At 39.3% G+C, this 18346-nt stretch overlaps 1 protein-coding gene across 3 annotated transcripts in view; it reads right to left on the bottom strand.

Annotated features, from left to right (window-relative positions):
- The window catches only part of DYM (dymeclin), a 427792-nt gene that overhangs the window by 197156 nt on the left and 212290 nt on the right, over nt 1-18346 (bottom strand). For all 3 annotated transcript variants that reach the window (XM_030925872.1, XM_030925870.1, XM_030925871.1), the window contains 2 exons: nt 17282-17395; nt 15507-15601 (listed from right to left, as the gene is read on the bottom strand). In XM_030925872.1, the coding sequence (XP_030781732.1) occupies nt 15507-15601; nt 17282-17395 (209 nt within the window). The remainder of the gene's footprint in view (nt 1-15506; nt 15602-17281; nt 17396-18346) is intronic.

Below are 18346 nucleotides of genomic sequence, written 5' to 3'. Positions count from 1 at the left end.
TACCTACCTACCTCATCCTGAAAGGGCATTAGAGTGCTGGCTCTTATACTTCTCTCAGGGCCCCTTTCAACTCTTAAAAATATTAATGAGAACCCCAAAGAACTTTTTCATATGTCAGTTATACTAACAGATATTAAAACTGAGAAAAATATTAAATATTTACTAATTCATTTAAATTTAATCATAAACACATTACATGTTAACACTAATACAGTTAGTGAAAAAGCCCCTTCAGTCATTTGAGAGATACTGGTTCACTGAATTATGCAGATCTTCCAAATGTTGACATATTTCATCAAATAATATTTTTTAAAATCCACATTTATTAACATCATTGATGTTATAACAAAAGTCTAAATTATTGGGAAGTTGTCAAACTCATGATGCCAAATATAAGTCGAATATAAGTCAAAATTTTAATTTTGACTTGAAAACTTTATTAGCAACCAACACTGGCAGTTTCCTCTCTGCCAAGACTGTCTCATGTTCTTTAGCGTAAAAATGCTATTCCATCAGAAAAGTGGCTAGTTCAGCTCACAACTCCATCACACACCTGCTTTTCCTCAAGACAATCACTGGAACCCAGTATAGAGTAGAAGTGCATTATGTGAGCTTCTAGTTTTATCACAGAAAATATCAAAAAGATGTACTCAAGGGTCAAGATTTATAACAACTAATCATTTTTACTATTTCACCAAGGACATTTTTCAGTGAAGATGTCTTTTATTTTACCACAAATATGTGTGTGGTTGTGGAAAATATAGTGAATACTAGTACAGTTGGCACCACTTGATTTGTGCTAAGGTCTCAGCAGTTTTACCCCACGTTTGCTACTGTACCCTTGATGCAAATGTCAGCACAGTGGAAATGGCAAATGATGTCTTATTATAAAAGGCTTAGACTAGACTCCATGGACCCTCTGTGGCCCACAGAACACACTTTGAGAATCAACGCACAGAAGTGATCCAAGACTGCATAGAAACTTTATATAGTCGACATTCTACTCATTCACAACTGAGACTGAGTGCGGGTATAAGTTAGATGATGTCTGTCTATCCTTTTCAGTTTTATCAATTTGTCTGCCAAAAAGAACATTTCCAGGCTAGGGTCAAACTTGGATTTCAATTTCAGCTCCACCACACTAAGAGCTACATGACCCTGGAAAAGTCTCAGGCTGAGTCTCAGTCTCCTCATCTCTTAAACAGAAATTCTGTACCTTATAGATGGCTAGAGTTACAATTAAATAAGAGTGTCCATACAACACTGACTAGGATTACGAGTGATAGAGTAAGTTCTGAATTGAATCAGGTTCTAAATGACTAAGGACCAAAACTATGGCTAATTTCCATGTTTTGGAAGATGGTGGTAACCTGATTTTATTTTTCTCTCCACCACTTGTAGAGGGACCAAATCATAAATGGATATTCATAAAAATGTACCTCTTTACATAATGCAATTCTGATAGATAAAATGATGTCAGGAATTGCTTCCAAATAATCCAGGGCAGGGAGGAAGAGGTGGGGAAATAAATGAAATAAAGTTTGGCAAGAACTGGTATCTGCCGAAGGTAGGTGCTGAGAATCTGAAGTTTCATTATATAATTCTCTTCAAACATGTTTCCAATTTTTAAAATTAAAAAGGAAAAAACTGATCACTCATTTGAGGCTTCTAAATAATTATGCACTGACTGTAGTTAATTTAATAACGTACAAATTCAGTTTCTACAATAAGTCACCTTCTACACTGCGAGTTATCAAGCATTTTCCCAGCACTACAACATGCACCACACATGTACTTCAGGAGCCTTTCTGCAAAGATGAGTCAGATGGGCTGCCTGGAGTTACACTCCACATGCTCTCACCCCACCCCACCATTCCACTGCTGCTGAGAACTGCTGATCTAATTTAAAGTAATCTGGGCTGGGTGCAGTGGCTCATGGGTGTAATCCCAGCACTTTGGGAGGCCGAGGCAGGCAGATCACCTGAGGTCAGGAGTTTGAGACCAGCCTGGCCAACATGGCGAGACCCCATCTCTACTAAAAAAAAAAAAAAAAAAAAATTAGCTGAGCATGGTGGTGCGTGCCTGTAGTCCTAGCTACTCGGGAGGCTGAGGCACGAGAATCACTTGAAACTGGGAGGCGTAGGTTGCGCTGAGTGGGAAGCGCCACTGCACTTCAGCCTGTCTGACAGAGTGAGACTCCATCTCAAAAAATAATAATAACAATAAAAATACATAAAGTAATCTGAGTATTTCAATCATCTGATAACTGTAATATACATTGAAAAATAAAGTTTCCTGAGTAAGAAAACAAATTAAAATTGGATGAAGGTCAGCTTGACACACAGCCTCTAGATGGGTTTTATTTTAATACAAAGTTTATTTTCATCCCCTTGTGGGAGTCAAGTTAGATGAAGGAAGTTTTGCGTCTTCTGTACGTCACTGAAAGGGAAGTATATCCCAAAACGTCAAGTTATACCTAGGGTTTCTAAAGGAAGCCTAGGGAAGGGCCAAGAGCCAGATGGACAGAGAAAAGAGCTGCCTCCTCGCTAATTTAAAAGAGGAGACCTGCTCATCTTCCAAGATATAACTTAAGCATCAATCATCTCACTGGTAAGGCTTTTGTGATATTCAGGTGAGCGGGCTGCCTTCTCCTATGTCCCACTTTCATCACAGTAAAAAGCAGAGCCTGCTAGATGATAAGCTCTCTGAAGGCAGCACGAGTCTATGGTGTGAACTGCCAATGCCCAGAGATGTCTGACACATGGTAGCCACACAGAAAATATCTGATAAATGATTACATGTCCCCTAAATACCTACTCTTGTTTAAAATACTCCATGAACAAATCATTATTAGGGTTGGGGGTGGTGGCTCACGCTTGTAATATGAGCACTTTGGGAGGCCGAGGAGGGTGGATCACTTGAGGCCAGGAGTTCGAGATCAGCCTGGCCAACATGGTAAATCCCTGTCTCCACTAAAAATGCAAAAATTATCAAGGTGTGGTGGTATGTGCCTGCAATTCCAGCTACTTGTGAAGCTGAGGCATGAGAATCACTTGAACCTGGGAGGTGGAGGTTGCAGTGGGCTGAGATCGTGCCACTGCACTCCAGCCTGGGTGACAAAGCGAGACTCTGTTTCAAAAAAAAAAAAAAAAAAAGGGAAAAAGAGAAATCATGGCTAGAACCAGTCTCTCTAGTTTATCAGAGGACATACTTAGAATCTCAGTGATTCATTTAACACTGAGTGATCCTAAATTGGAAATTCATAATGATATGAAGGTCTTTGATTGGCTTATGTACTAAGATACCATTATTATATCAATATCAGGCAGTAAGTTTTGACAGAGTTGTATATACTTCTGAATTTCCAGGACTAATGGGTCTATGAAAGTTTATTCAGTAAATAATAGACAAATGCTCTCATGCTTCAATATGATCTTCAAGTTTGACTAAAGCAGGCATATTTTAGATTTTTTTTTTTTTAAATCATTAACAGGAGTGTCACATTGGGTTCCTACAGTAATTTTTCTTAACCAGTGGACCTCAAACCCAGAAGGCCTCACAGATCTTTTAAACCAGGATTCCTAAGAAGGCAAAAGTTTTGTCATCAAGTAACTTCTCTCCTACTTGTTTAGAAGGTATTCGCTACATATGACTATCTCCTTGAAAGAACTGGGGAAATCCCCACTCATCTGGTTCTCCATTGGACTTGATTTTCTCATGAACTCTGATTGGGAAAAGCTGCTTAGACTATCTATCACAGGGTGTCTGGGACCCCACTGTTCACCCTCAAATCTTTTCAGTCAGTAACTACTGAAAGATAGTCAATGGGTTTTTAAAAACATGTCAACAGGGGATCACATGTTTAGAAAGGTTGGTAACAACTGCCCCCAAGTAAAGTGTTATATTAAATGACCAAGTACACAAATTACTTGTTTTTAATTTAAAACTTCACTTACAAGAAGCACTGGCAAAGGAAGGTGGTGCAGTATTGTAGACAGAGCACAGGCGCAGGTTTAAATACCAATGTTGTCACTGTCTATAGACAAGTTACTTCTCTGAGATTTAGTTTCTTCATTATAAAATATAAATAATACTCATATTATTGGATAACACAAATAACCAATTGCATAGGATCCAGTATGTGTGTAACAGATACCAGCTTCGCAGAAGAAGAAGAAGAAAAAACCAAAAACAAGGTAGTCTATACGTACACTGGTTCCTCCTTACCTATAGCCAGTAGATTTTAACCATTTGTTATAGCTCAATTCAAGTATCAGAATTTCATCATTCGTTCAAATACCTACTGGGCCATCATGAACAAGCCATGGTGCTGTGAGCCCTCTAACAAGGAAGATCTTTTTCCTTTGATAATTACTGGGTGACTGTTGCGGGAAGTCAGGAACCCCTAATGGAGGGACTGGCTGAAGCTGTGGCAGAAGAACATAAATTGTGAAGATTTCATGGACATTTGTCAGTTCCCAAAATTAATACTTTTATAATTTCTTATGCCTGTCTTTACTGCAATCTCTGAACATAAATTGTGAAGATTTCATGGACATTTATCACTTCCCCAATCAATACTTTTATAATTTCTTATGCATGTCTTACTTTAATCTCTTAATCCCGTCATCTCTGTAAGCTGAGGATGTATGTCACCTCAGGACCCTGTGATGACTGCATTAACTATACAAATTGTTTGCAAAACATGTGTGTTTGAACAATATGAAATCAGTGCATCTGTAAAAAGAACAGAACAACAGTGATTTTCAAGGAACAAGGAAAGATAACCATAAGGTCTGACTGCCTGCGGGGTCAGGCAGAATAGAGCCATATTTTTCTTCTTGCAGAAAGCGAGTAGGAGAAATATTGCTGAATTTTCTTCCCAGAAAGGAACAACTCTGGGGAAGGAATGCATTCCAGGGGGTAGGTCTACAGACGGCTGCTCTGGGAATGTCTGTCTTATGCGGTTGAGATAAGGACTGAAATATGCCCTGGTCTCCTGCAGTGCCCTCAGGCTTACTAGGATTGGGAAATTCCAGCCTGTAAATTCTAGTCAGACTGGTTCTCTGCTCTTGAACCCTGTTTCCTGTTAAGATGTTTATCAAGACAATGTGTGCACAGTGAGACACAGACCCTCTCAGTTATTCTAATTTTGCCTTTGTCTTGTGATCTTTTATTGCCCTACCTTAATGAAACAATGACAGGTTTTTCCAGTGGCAACAGAAATTCATAACTAGGTAAGGAGTGTTGGGAGACAATTCCCCACTCTCTCATGTTTTGCACATCTTAAAAGCAGAGGCATTAGCAGCCTTCTGCTCTAGGCTATCTCTGCATGGATGCTTGTAGAGTGAACAGACTTGGAAGACAGAGATAGTGTCTCTCTCTAGAGCAGAGAGTAGTTTGATATCAAATATATTAAAGATGTCTCCCTTCAAAGCAAAGGTTGGGCAGGTGTGCTTGAAGGCTATTATAAAAGACTGGGGATTCCCAAGCTCTGGGTTCCTCTCCTGTACTGCAACCCACTGCACTTGCAGGTGTCACCTGGCCCTTGTTATGTTGCCCTGTGGGTATGGGAACCACACAAGAAAAGAGTATTCTGGCTCCTACTACTGCTATGACTAAAAATTTACAATAAAAACATATAATAAAAGGACAATAACAAACTCTCCTTTGTCTCTGACCCAGGAGTCTTGAGTGTCCTACCAAAATCTACAAAATCGTAGCAGATAAATTTGTTAGCTTGAAAGTAGGTAAAAATCTTACAAACTTCATAAAAATAGACAGGCTTATGGAGGCTTAATAATTGATGGCTAAGAGAACAAAGTATGAACCACACCCAGTTACCTCTGTAACATCATGGTGACGTTCAATAAAGCTCTATGGAAGTTATTTTAAAGTTTAATTTAATATGTGGCAATTTTGCCCACAAAGGTCTTTACTTATAAGAAATAAAAAATCTGATAAACACATGACATGCTTCTTTAAAGCTGACATTTTGAATGTGCCAGTGGTCTAAACTGAAATTAAACCAATTATGAAGTTTTCATGTGTCCCATCAAGTCTGCCAAGATACCCTGTTGCACAATACTAGCAATTTTTTGAAGAGGCAACAATTTTCTACTGGAAACTTATAAATTTTCAGAGAGGAGCTGCCTAATGTTCTCAGTGTAACTCCTTAAGAAAGGACTAAACTAAAAAAGCAAACCAAGCCAGATTTCCCTGAAAAAATTAGCTGCCTTCAAAGTACCACTGGCTGTAAGAAATACAGGAAGCCAGATTTTCAAGACAAACATTCCTCCTTCCTTTCCTGGCTACTGCTATGCCAAGATCAAACAAGGATCAGCAAAGACCAAAGGAATGAAGAAACTGGAACCTTTTTATTGCCTGGGCACTGGGCAAGAGCAAGCTAATTCTATCTTTTAAAAATGAAATCATACACATTTAAGAGAAGTATTTCCACTGCAAGCCATTGCTCAGATCTCCTACCAATCTACAATAAAACAATTATTAAAAACTTCTATGTTCAGTAAGATCTTCATTTTCTTTGTTAGAAAAATATTTGGGGAATATAGGCAATTCGAAAATCCATCGGGCAGGGAATCAGAATCTAGCAATGTTAGCAGAGACCAATACGTTCTTTTGTAGAGATATTATCCAGATTTATTTTTAGATTCAAAATATCTCAAAAATGTGATAATACTATAATAGAGAAAACAGAGATGCAAGACTTTACAGGCCATCATTAACTCTTACATCACTCAAATGAAGTAGGTATCATACCTCATTCAAGAGATGAAAAAAAAGTTAAATAACTTAGCAAGGTTTTGAAAACAGAACTGAACTATTCGTTACAACTCTTACTATCAGATAATTCCCTCCCTAAAGAAATAATTTCTTGACTACAGTGCTAACAATAATATGAGGTTGAAATAAAATCAAAGTTTAAAAAAATAAAACCAACTATAACACTTAATTTCTAGATACAACAAATGGCATTAGTCTGCAATAAAAACACAAGATATCTCAAATTAAAGAGGACTTCAGCAGTGGTAGGCATTCATAAGTATTTATTAAATTAAAAATAAAATTTAATATCAAGGATTAGATATAAAAAATATTATTGTCTCAGGCTAAAAGACACACAGTTCTTATCCTCTTTTCCAGGATGATTTCCACATACCATGTATTGTAATACCTGAACACATCCATACCTGTCTCAAACATGTCAGTTCTAAAAAATGGAAAAGACCTTCCTGTCTTTGCTACTATAACTTTAGGTGCTTAGCTAGATTGGGAGGCAGGTGGAATCGGGGCTGGGGGAAAGCAAATTGCATGACCACCAAGGGCACGGCTACCTTAGATTGCAGAGAACTGTCTCTTCCAGATAAATCCCAGGAGTGTGGATCCATGGTCTCATGGTGAGTGAGTCACTCTCAGAAGGAGTATTCTGCCATTCTTGGAGTGAGCCAAGGTTTTGATCTGGACAAACCTGGGACAGCCACTTACCAGCTGTGAAGAGTCAATACCCTTGACTCTCTAAACCTCCAGACTTCAACTAGCCTTAAATGTAACACAAGAGAGATTAGTGTTGAGACACTGGGAATGGCAGGTATAAATTTATCATTAAATGGACTTTTTAAAAAATAAGGCAATATTTCTAAAATATCATAACCATATATTATATTACATATTTGAACTGTGCATGTGTGTGTGTGTATTATAAATTCATCCCAACAAACAGGTCAATTTGCTTATTAATATTCCCCTTTACGTTTGAGAAAAAAAAACCCATGAAAACTTAATTCAGTGGGAACAGAAGTGAGGAAGCCTATTGGGGTAAGTTAATATTAAATAATTATTTAAATGAAGGCTGGCGGCAAATTCTTTCTTTAATTCCATGAGCCTGAATGGTCTAAAATACCTTATTTGCCGAAAACAGAGGAGCTGACCACAGAGTTCAACAATCAACTTGCGTTTTGTAGTCTTCAAAAAAATGCTGGGTGATTAAAATATGTGTCATCGTGTGGGCAGGGCAGGAAAAGGCAGCTCACATAAAATACCAGCTTGAGACTACACGGAAGTTACACAACCATACACTTAAAATCTGAAGTGTATACACTCACTCCTGATGGCTGTGAGAAAAAGTGAAAGCATAAGTCATGGATTTGAGAATTTTAAAATTCTTAAATTGCATGATTAAATTTTATCAGAAATAACTGTATTGCTCTCATAAAATTGTTTTAATTAAAAGCTAATCTATATTTTGTATTACTTTATTCTCAAGAGGTGTGAAAACCCAGAAAGCTTTCAACAGTGTGTGGCACTGTCTAAAGCATCTTATGGACACCAGATCATCAACTTCACTAGTTTCAAGCGGCAGCAGATATCTGCAAAACATAGCCAGATGCTAATCAACTTGCACGAAGTCTCAGAATAGTGGGTGCCAGAACTAAGTTTAAATTCCAGATGCCAGCCCATCTTCTAAGAATCAGTCACTAAGCATTTATTAAAAGTCTATTGTGTGCCTACAGAGAGCGACTCTCTGTAAAGTAATGCAAAGAAATATAAAATAAGTCTTTTATCTCCAGTAATTATTACTCTGCTTAAGCAACAGGACTTGCAACTTCAGACCAGGCCAGTATGTCATAAGCACCTACAGTGGACAGGTCAAGACTTGGAAGTTCTATCTTTCCCACACCTACTACTAAAAGAAGCCAGGTAACTACAGCCAGATCTTCTAACATGTAACCTTCTCCTTTCCTGGCGCTTTCCTTCCTGCTCTAGCCCCAGTAACTAGCCCCTAGGCCAGAAACTGACAGTGATCCATGGTCTGCTATGAAGAGATGAATAGGGCCAAATGGGTTCTTTCTCTTTGTAGTCTGAAGAATGGGGAATATGAAACACTATGTTAGCAGCAACTTGGTCCAAATAAAAGGCCTAGGAGCTGAACTGGGGAGGCCTCAGCAAGTTGAAGAAGCCACTGCAGGTTCAAGATAAAAGACACAGAATAAAGGGGTGGGAAGCTGGTTGAAAAAGAAACATCTACAGAAAAAAAGAGGTGATACAAAGAACCGCCTCAACTTTTTTCTAGTTCCAGACCACATTTATCCAGATTCAGCGGTATAGCTGGGAAAGAGCAAGGAACTTTCAGTAATGATTCAGGAAAGCAGAAGCAGTGGGTATATGGCAAATGGCAACTGAAGATGAAGGGCAAAGGGCAGGGCCCTGAATGTCACTTTAAGAAAGGGTTGCCCAGCCTTGACAGTACTGCCATTCTGGGTTGGGTAATGCTTTCTTGTGGGGGCTGTCGTGTGCACTGTAGAATGTTTAGCAACATCTCTGGCCTCTACCCACTAGATGTCAGTAGCAACCTCTTTCCCAGTTTCGGCAACAACAATGAAATCTCCACGTATTGTCAAATGTTCCCTGGGGGGCAAAATCACCCCAGTGAAGAGCACAGCTCAGATTTTTAACCTAATAACAATAGGAAGCCATTTAATGTTTTTAAGCAAAGGAAGCAATAAGATGAGATTTGCTTTTCCAATGAATATAGCAGTGTGCAAGGGTGAGTAGGGAGCCAAAAAGACCCAGTTAGACTACTGGCATAGTGTGGGTGAAGACGATACACATGTGAACCAAGACAGCAGCCATGGAGAAAGGGAAGAGCATTCACATGCAAATTACAATGGCAGAGTTAGGTATAACTTCAGGGTCCAGTAAGAGAATTTGAGAGAAAGGCAGAAAAGTTACAGAATTGGCTTGGCAATTTGGGTGACCGTGGTAAGCGCCATTACCTAGGATAGGGGATTTAAAAGGAAGAGCAGGTTTGAAAATGAGTTCAGCTTTAAACATAATGAAAGTCTGAAGTAAGCATGGGATACCCAGGTAGTGAACCTAGTGGAGTTGGTGCTTAGCCAGCTAAAGCTTACTCCAGGCAAGTTATGTGTGAAGCCCTTTACAAATGTCAATGCACTTCATTCTCACCATAATCCTTTGAGATAGCAGCTACTGCCACTCCCATCTTACAGATGGGAAACTGCTGCAGAGAGAAGGTAAAGAATATCATCACCAAGGTTCCACAGGTAGTAAATTCTAGAGCCGAAATCTCAAACCCTGGCAGTCTGGCTCCAGAGGCTCTGTGCTTATCCTCTACATTGTACCGTCTGCCAGTACAGTGAAGGAGAAAGATCTAGATTATGAATTTAAACTTGGGTGGTGTTTTAGTCAGTTCTCACGCTGCTATAAAGAACTGCCTGAGGCTTGCGCAGTGTCTTACACCTGTAATCCCAGCACTTTGGGAGGCTAAGGTGGGCAGATCACTTGAGGCCAGGAGTTCAAGACCAGCTTGGCCAACATGGTGAAACTCCATCTCTACTAAAAATACAAAAATTAGCCAGGTGTGGTGGCAAGCACCTACCTGTAATCCCAGCTACTTGGGAGGCTGAGGCGGAAGAATGGCTTGAACCTGGGAGGCGGAGGTTGCAGTGAGCTGAGATTGCACCACTACACTCCAGCCTGGCCAACAGAGTGAGACTTGTCTCAAAAAGAAAAAAAGAACTGCATGAGACTGGGTAATTTATAAAGTTAAGAGGTTTCATTGACTCACAGTTCAGCACAGCTGGGGAGACCTCAGGAAACTTACAATCATGGCAGAAGGTGAAGGAGAAGCACAGCACCTTCTTCACAAAGTGGCAGGGAGAAGAGTGGCACAGCCAAGTGAGAAGAGCCCCTTATAAAACCATCAGATCTTGTGAGACTCACTATCACGAGAACCGCATGGGGGAAACTGCCCCCATGATTCAAATTACCTCCACCTGTTCTCTCCCTTCACATGTGGGGATTATGGGGATTACAACTCAAGATGAGATTCTGGGTAGGGACACAAAGCCTAACCATATCAAGAGATTTTCAGTATACAAATGACAGTATGTAAAGTCATTGACATATATGTGATCTCCCAGAGAAAATGTGTAAAGACAGAAGAAAACAAGACAGAATGAGATACTAGAGGAAACTACCTGTTAAGCAAACGGTGAAGGAGAAGCCAGAGGAAACAGCCAGTGGAGGGACATGAAAGACAATAAGGAACAGTCTTAAGGGCTGGAAGTAAATGATATCTTTCAAACCCAGAGCAATCCCTTGCATATAATCTGCTCTTTATAAATGTCTTGAAATTGAATAACCTCATAATCCTAAATAAAGAACACAGCAAATACGCACCCTTACAGCACATCCAAAAGACTTACAAATCGAGCAAAACTCAAATTAGATCTGTGATTCTCCTAGAACACCAAGAGTCTGTAGAAGATACATTGTCATTAAATATGAGCAACGGCCTAGGCACTGTAAGAAATAATTCCTTACATTTATGTCCAGCTAAGGCGGCTTCTCAAAGCTTTATCCACATCCTTTGCTAGCAATGTAACATGTTATCTGTTTTGCATTTTGTTGAAGATAATGTGAAATACTGACTCTTCTAAGTTTTCGCAACTGGCAAATATCAAATTGTGTAGTCTCTTTCTAAAAGAGGATTTAGGAATCATGTATATGAAAACTGCTTACTTCTCACTTGAAGCAGTTACTAGAGAGTCTGGTGAATTCTGAGTTGTACTGCTGTAATACCTTCTGGGTATCTAAACAGTTTTTGTTATGCATCCCTTATCATACATTTCTATACCCTAAACACAAATATTTAGTAGAAAATGAGTTCCCTCAAGGTACAAAAAAGCTGGCCCCCATTTCCAGCTCAAGACAAATGTTTTCTCAGGAAATACATAATGATTTCCAGGCGAAAACTCAAAGTGTTTTCTAAACTTTAATGTGGATACAAATCATCCGGGGATCTTGTTAAAAAGAAGACTCTGATCCAGTAGGTCAAAAGCCACACCTACACTCTGTATTTCCAACAAGCTCCCTCCTCTGTGACACGATGCTCTGGTCCACGCCAGCTACTCAAATGTGGTCCTTGAACAAGAAAAGTGTTGGCAGCATGTGGGAGCTGGGTAGAACTACACTTCCCTCAGTGTGACAAACAGACCATGATACTATCATCTGCTCAAAGAGGTGACTCAAAAAGTTTACCTTAAATTCTTTTCTTCAAAATCCACTTATAAACTCATTCAATCATACTTTATTTTTGTTGTTGTTATTAAGAAAAGACCTTCTTTTCTCTCCATTCCTTTCGATTATTCTAAACTGTGAGTCCTACCCTTAAGCCCCTCCACAGTAATGGCCCCAGCTGTTCCTTTCAGGCTTCTCACCTGTAATCCCAATAGAGGTCCACAGTATGCCAGTTCCATGAAACTGGTTATTTTCTACATATAAATCATGCTCTCTCACCATACACCCTCTTGTTTTGCTTCAGTTTGTTGTAGCTGATGATTGCTGTATCAGGCCAGTCTCTCTTATCTATCATGTCATCTTTCTCTAGCCACCCTGCCTAATCTTTCAATGAGAAGCATTCTCACCATTCTTGGAACCAGCCATTCACCCCCTCCATAGCAATTTTTCTTTCATTATAATATTAAGATATAATAATATATATTTCATATAACATTCTGCTGTATAAAGGATCCTTGTATCATATATATATACAAAGATTGATCCTGGTCTTATTCCTCCTACTGAATTGCAAGCTTCTTGAGGGCAGGAATCTTTATTATTTATTTTGATACTTCTTGCATTGCTTAACATAGTTCCTTACTCATATTATACTACCTAAAAATCTATGAAAATGAAGTAAAGCACTAGTCATTATTGATGATCACAATCTAAATATTCTCAGATCACAAATCTAAACTATGTTTCTTATTTCTTCAAATATGATTGGTTTATTTTCTACTTTTGTCATCACAGATTAAAACTTGGGCACAGTGTTTTAATATACATTTTTCCCAACTAGAAATTTTTTTGCATCTCAAAAATATTTAATCGTACTTAATGCATTTTATCAGAACTTAAATTCTCAACCAGCTAATTTGGCTCTTTTTTTTGAGACAGAATTTCGCTCTGTTGCCCAGGCTAGAGTGCAGTGGCGTGATCTTGGCTCACTGCAAGCTCCGCCTGCGGGGTTCACACCATTCTCCTGCCTCAGCCTCCCGAGTAGCTGGGACTACAGGCGCCCACCACCACACCTGGCTACTTTTTTGTATTTTTAGTAGAGATGGGGTTTCACCGTGTTAGCCAGGATGGTCTCGATCTCCTGACCTCATGACCCACCTGCCTCGGCCTCCCAAAGTGCTGAGATTACAGGCATGAGCCACCATGCCTGGCCAATTTGGCATTTTCATATCAAACAAGCTAAATGTTCATTTGTCATTTGAGAAAAGTTAATTGTGTAATGAAATCTTCATGAAACCGTTACAAAACTGCACATAAACAGGAAAACAGCCTACAAAGCAGCACAGAAATCATTAACTCTGTTATGGTGAAATAAAGCATGGTGACAAAGGTTAACTCCTGGAAACTAAAGGCTCTTCAGAATACCTGACAAACTCCAAGGTAGGAGGAGACTGCTATGTTTACTTTAAATAGTAAAGTTCACATTAGTCCAATGTCAGCCAACCAGATGATCTCTAAAGTACAAACCCAAAAAACAATCTAATGGAATGTATTAAGACGAGACACAGATTAAATAGTGAGTCAATGCAAAATATCCTCTACTAAATTTTCAAGATAAACAGACAACTCAATTTTGAGTAACTTAAAAATGAGCCCAGGTCAATCAATGCCTAAACAATGAATAGAATGTGAGATCAGCGCTTAAAAGTGATATGCTGTTGTGATCACCATCAATGACTGCTAAACAAAACTGAATGGTGAAAACCACATGACCAGGCTGAGGCAGGAGGATCCCTTGAACCCAGAGTTTGAGCTTTCCGTGAGCTATGGTTGCTCCACTGCACTCCAGCCTCCTTGACAGAGTGAAACCCTGTCTCTTAAAAAAACAAGAAAAGACCAGGCGCAGTGGCTCATGCCTGTAATCCCAGCACTTTGGGAGGCTGAGGTGGGCGGATCACAAGGTTAGGAGTTTGAGACCAGCCTGAACAACATGGTGAAACCCTGTCTCTACTAAAAATACAAAAATTAGCCAGGCCTGGGTGATAGAGTGAGACCCTGTCTGGGAAAAAAAAAAAAAAAAAAAGAAGAAGAAGAAGAAGAAGAAGAAAAACCCTGCATTGCCCCAAAAGTAAAAATTAAAGGAAACAATATGACTTCACTGAGGTTCTATTTGAGAGCTACTTGGACAATACCGAACATCCTACAGAAGTCAAAAAAGTACCCCCATATATTAACAAGTCCTGCAATGATATTCACTCATGACTGGTTAGTTAGCTTTCCTACCCTTAAAAGTTATGTCTTTACATGGTGAAACCCCGTCTCTACTAAAAATACAAAAAAAAAAAAAAAAAAAGAAATAATTAGCCAGGTGTGGTGGCGGGCACCTGTAGTCCCAGCTACTCGGGAGGCTGAGGCAGGAGAATGATGTGAACCCAGGAGATGGAACTTGCAGTGAGCCGATATTGCACCACTGCACTCCAGCCTAAAAGACAGAGCGAGACTCCATCAAAAAAAAAAAAGAAAGAAAAAAAAAAAAAGTCATGTCTTTGGCAATGGGTGGGGAAGAGACAAGGGTTTCTGGCTGACAGAATAATGGCTCCCTCAAAAATGTTCACATCCTAATCCCATGGACTTATGACTGTTACTTTACATGGCAAAAGGGACCTTATGATTATGATTCTGGCTTTGAGATGGGAAGATAATCCTGGATCAGGAAGGGTCCAGGAAATCATGAGAGTCCTCAGCGTGGAAGAGGGAACCACAAGAAGAGGTCAGAGTGATGAGGTATGAGAAGGACTCAACAATCTACCGTTGCTGGCTTTGATAACAGAGGAAGGGGCCATGAGCCAAGGAATGCAGGCAGCCTCCAACCACTAGAAGAGGCATGGAAACAGATTCTCCTTTACAGCCTACAGACAGAAATGCAGCTCTGTTTCAGTTTTAGCCTAATGAGATCCATGGTGGATTTCTAAACTAGAGAATTTTAAAATGACCAATTTGTGCTTTCAGCCACTAATTTTTGGTAATTTGTTATGGCAACAATAGGAAACTAATACACGGGTGAACTGCTATAAACATTCTCTAAAACGCACACAGATAAATCCTTAAAAGTATATTGTGATGCTCTATAAAATGCTCATCAAATACATTCATATTTAATTTACATTACTAAGAAATATACCTGCTCCTCTAAAAAACTAACAACATTACACTTAAAATTACATTTTATAAAAAGATTGAACGTAAATACAATTAACTTTGATCAAAAACTTAGGTTAGAAAACAAAACAGAACAAAGTATTTTTAACAAAACAAGAAGGTGATAAAAATTAAGTAGGAAAATGTGATAGTCCTCACAGGTAACATTTAAAACGGAACCACCATAGTATCCATCTTAATAGCTCAACCAGAAGCAAATCAGTATTTCTTTTAAAATTCATATTTACCTGATGATCCTCTGGGCAGCATACTGATGGAGTGAACGAAACTGTGCTGACATATTTGCTAAAGCTGCCAAACAATTCGTGTGAAGGTACTTGTCCTGTGAGGAAACAGCAAGTGTAAAACATACAATCAAGTCTTTTCCATATTTTAACCAAGGTTAACTATTAATAGAAGCAAATATAAACTCAGTTGTCACTGATTTTAGAAAGTTCAGATCCACAATCTCTTTTTTCTAATTCCTAAATCCATAAAGCACTGAAAATTCAAAGTTTTTTCACAACACAAAAAATGATGATGTTTCTGATGGTCTTCATTATTCCCTCCATGGTGAATATTGAAATATTTTGCTACAGAAATATAATGTTTAATTACAGCATGCTACTTAAGGCCCTAATGGTTACACACAGTAGAGTATATAAACTATAATTATCTTTCTAAAATCCAAAAACTTCTGCTTTCTAAAACATAGCTGGCTCCTAGGGTTTCAGATAAAAAACATGAGTGTGTATCTGCAACAGCCCCACAGAGGAAAATAACTGAAAATGAGCTGGGAGCAGGGGCTCACGCCTACAATCCCAACACTTTGGGAGGCCACAGTAGGAGGATCACTTCAGGACAGAAGTTCAAAACCAATTCAAGACCAGTCTGGGCAACATAGCGAGACTTTGGCTATTTAAAAAAAAAAAAAAATTAGCCAGGTGTGGTGGCATATGCCTGTGGTCCTAGCTCTTCAGGAGGCTGAGGCAGGAGGATCACTTAAGCCCAGGGGTTGGAGGTTACAATGAGTTATGATTGTGCCACTGCACTCCAGTGCAGCCTAGGCTGAAGTGCAGTGGCACAATCATAGCTCAAAAATAAATAAATAAATAAATAAAATACCATTTCTCTTAGCTATGAATTCTGTACACTGCTTCTCTTTAACAATATATTTCTATTAACCAGAACTGTAATTTGCTCCCAGGTACTGTGAATAGAATCCAGCAGAAATTTTTCTTTTACTCTTTAAAATACTCTCTTTTCTCTTTGTCTTTTACTCTTTAAAATACTCTCTCTCTTCTATTTTTCTTTCTCATTTAATTCATATTTTCTTGTGCTCATTTCTTGTGCTCATTTTCTTGTCCTTTTGTACTTTGTTATTTGCTGATATTAAAAAAGGCAAATCAGGCCGGGCGCGGTGGCTCAAGCCTGTAATCCCAGCACTTTGGGAGGCCGAGGCGGGCGGATCACGAGGTCAGGAGATCGAGACCATCCTGGCTAACACGGTGAAACCCCGTCTCTACTAAAAATACAAAAAACTAGCCGGGCGCGGTGGCGGGCGCCTGTAGTCCCAGCTACTCGGAGGCTGAGGTGGGAGAATGGCGGGAACCCGGGAGGCGGAGCTTGCAGTGAGCCGAGATCGCGCCACTGCACTCCAGCCTGGGCGACAGAGCAAGACTCCGTCTCAAAAAAAAAAAAAAAAAAAAAAAAAAAAAAAAAAAAAAAAAAAGGCAAATCAGTGTTACTGGCCAAATAAAGACATACAATAGCTTTTTAGCTTTTATCTAAATGTTTTGCATTGCTTGTTTTCTATTTCATGTAAAATATCTCCAATCATACAATCCATTAAATATTAAGACCTTATGTTACATTAGGATCATGTAATACAGTGACTACAGTGACCTGTATTTTCTACCATATGTCATGAGAATTTTAGTACCCTAAAAATTGGGATTGCTTTAAACTATCATCTTAATTGTACTGTATGCAAAAAAGGTAGAACAGCAGCTGGAATACTTACTCTTGTCCTAGTCATGTTGTATTGAATGGTTCTTATTACCACCAGGATCAGGAGACTCCCCAAAGAGATTTCAGTTAAAACTCGTTCTGAATACCAAGTAATATTTTTTAGTATCTGTAATGGGGAAGAAAAGTTTAAGTAAAAAATGATTGCTTTACAGACAAAAGGATTACTCCATGTCCACAATTTTTGATAAACCATGACTTTGCTCTGAAGGTGAGTTAAGCAGCAGAGAGAGGCCACGAATGCAAATGATTCCAGATCTTCAAGGAGAGACGCTCCAGTGCTCTGCCATGGCTATGGAGAAGTAGGCAGCTCTGGTGCATACCTCCGCGCCGAAGTAAGCAAGAACTGTTTTCTAAGTTAAGACATTTCCACTGCAGATCTGTAAGCTGGAGATGAGAGAGAGAGAAAGAGAGAGAGAGAGACATACACACACACACAGAGAGAGAGAGAGAGAGAGAGAGAGAGAGAGAGAGAGAGAGAGGCAGGCAGGCAGATAGGTACAAACACTGGGCAATACAGCAGCCAAATCTGGGCTGCCCCAAAGAAAGAGGTAAAATGGGGGAAAAAACAACAACAAAAAAACCCCAACAGGCTCAGCCGAGCACTAGAACTCCCTAATATTCTCTTCCATTAAGGTTACTCCTGCATCCTTTCTCCGCAACTCAAGGAAAGTCACTGTGCCATATTATTCTCTACCTATGCATGAAAAAGGAAGAGACTGCTGGGCTGATTCTTGCCCTCTCTCTTAAGAAGAGGCACACATCCAGAGCACAGCAGACTCCCCACCACTCATAAATGCAGAGGGGGGATCCCACAACCTTGCAAAACAAGTTAGTCTAGACTTGTGTTTATAAGTACAGATGAACAACAAAACCAAGTGAAGACATTCAACCTAAGAGAGTGATATGCTGAACCTACTCAAGACTCTCTTCTAATTAACCAGTGCACATGAAATACAGAGGACAGAACACATTAAATACCATGATGATATATAATCAGCTAAAGACAAATGTAGGGAATCCTACTAAACAACCCAGTTTCTTCAACAAATAAGGGGCA

Source organism: Rhinopithecus roxellana, chromosome 21, assembly GCF_007565055.1.
Source record: "Rhinopithecus roxellana isolate Shanxi Qingling chromosome 21, ASM756505v1, whole genome shotgun sequence".
Taxonomy (NCBI): domain Eukaryota; kingdom Metazoa; phylum Chordata; class Mammalia; order Primates; family Cercopithecidae; genus Rhinopithecus; species Rhinopithecus roxellana.
This window is presented reverse-complemented; position numbering and strand designations above follow the sequence as displayed.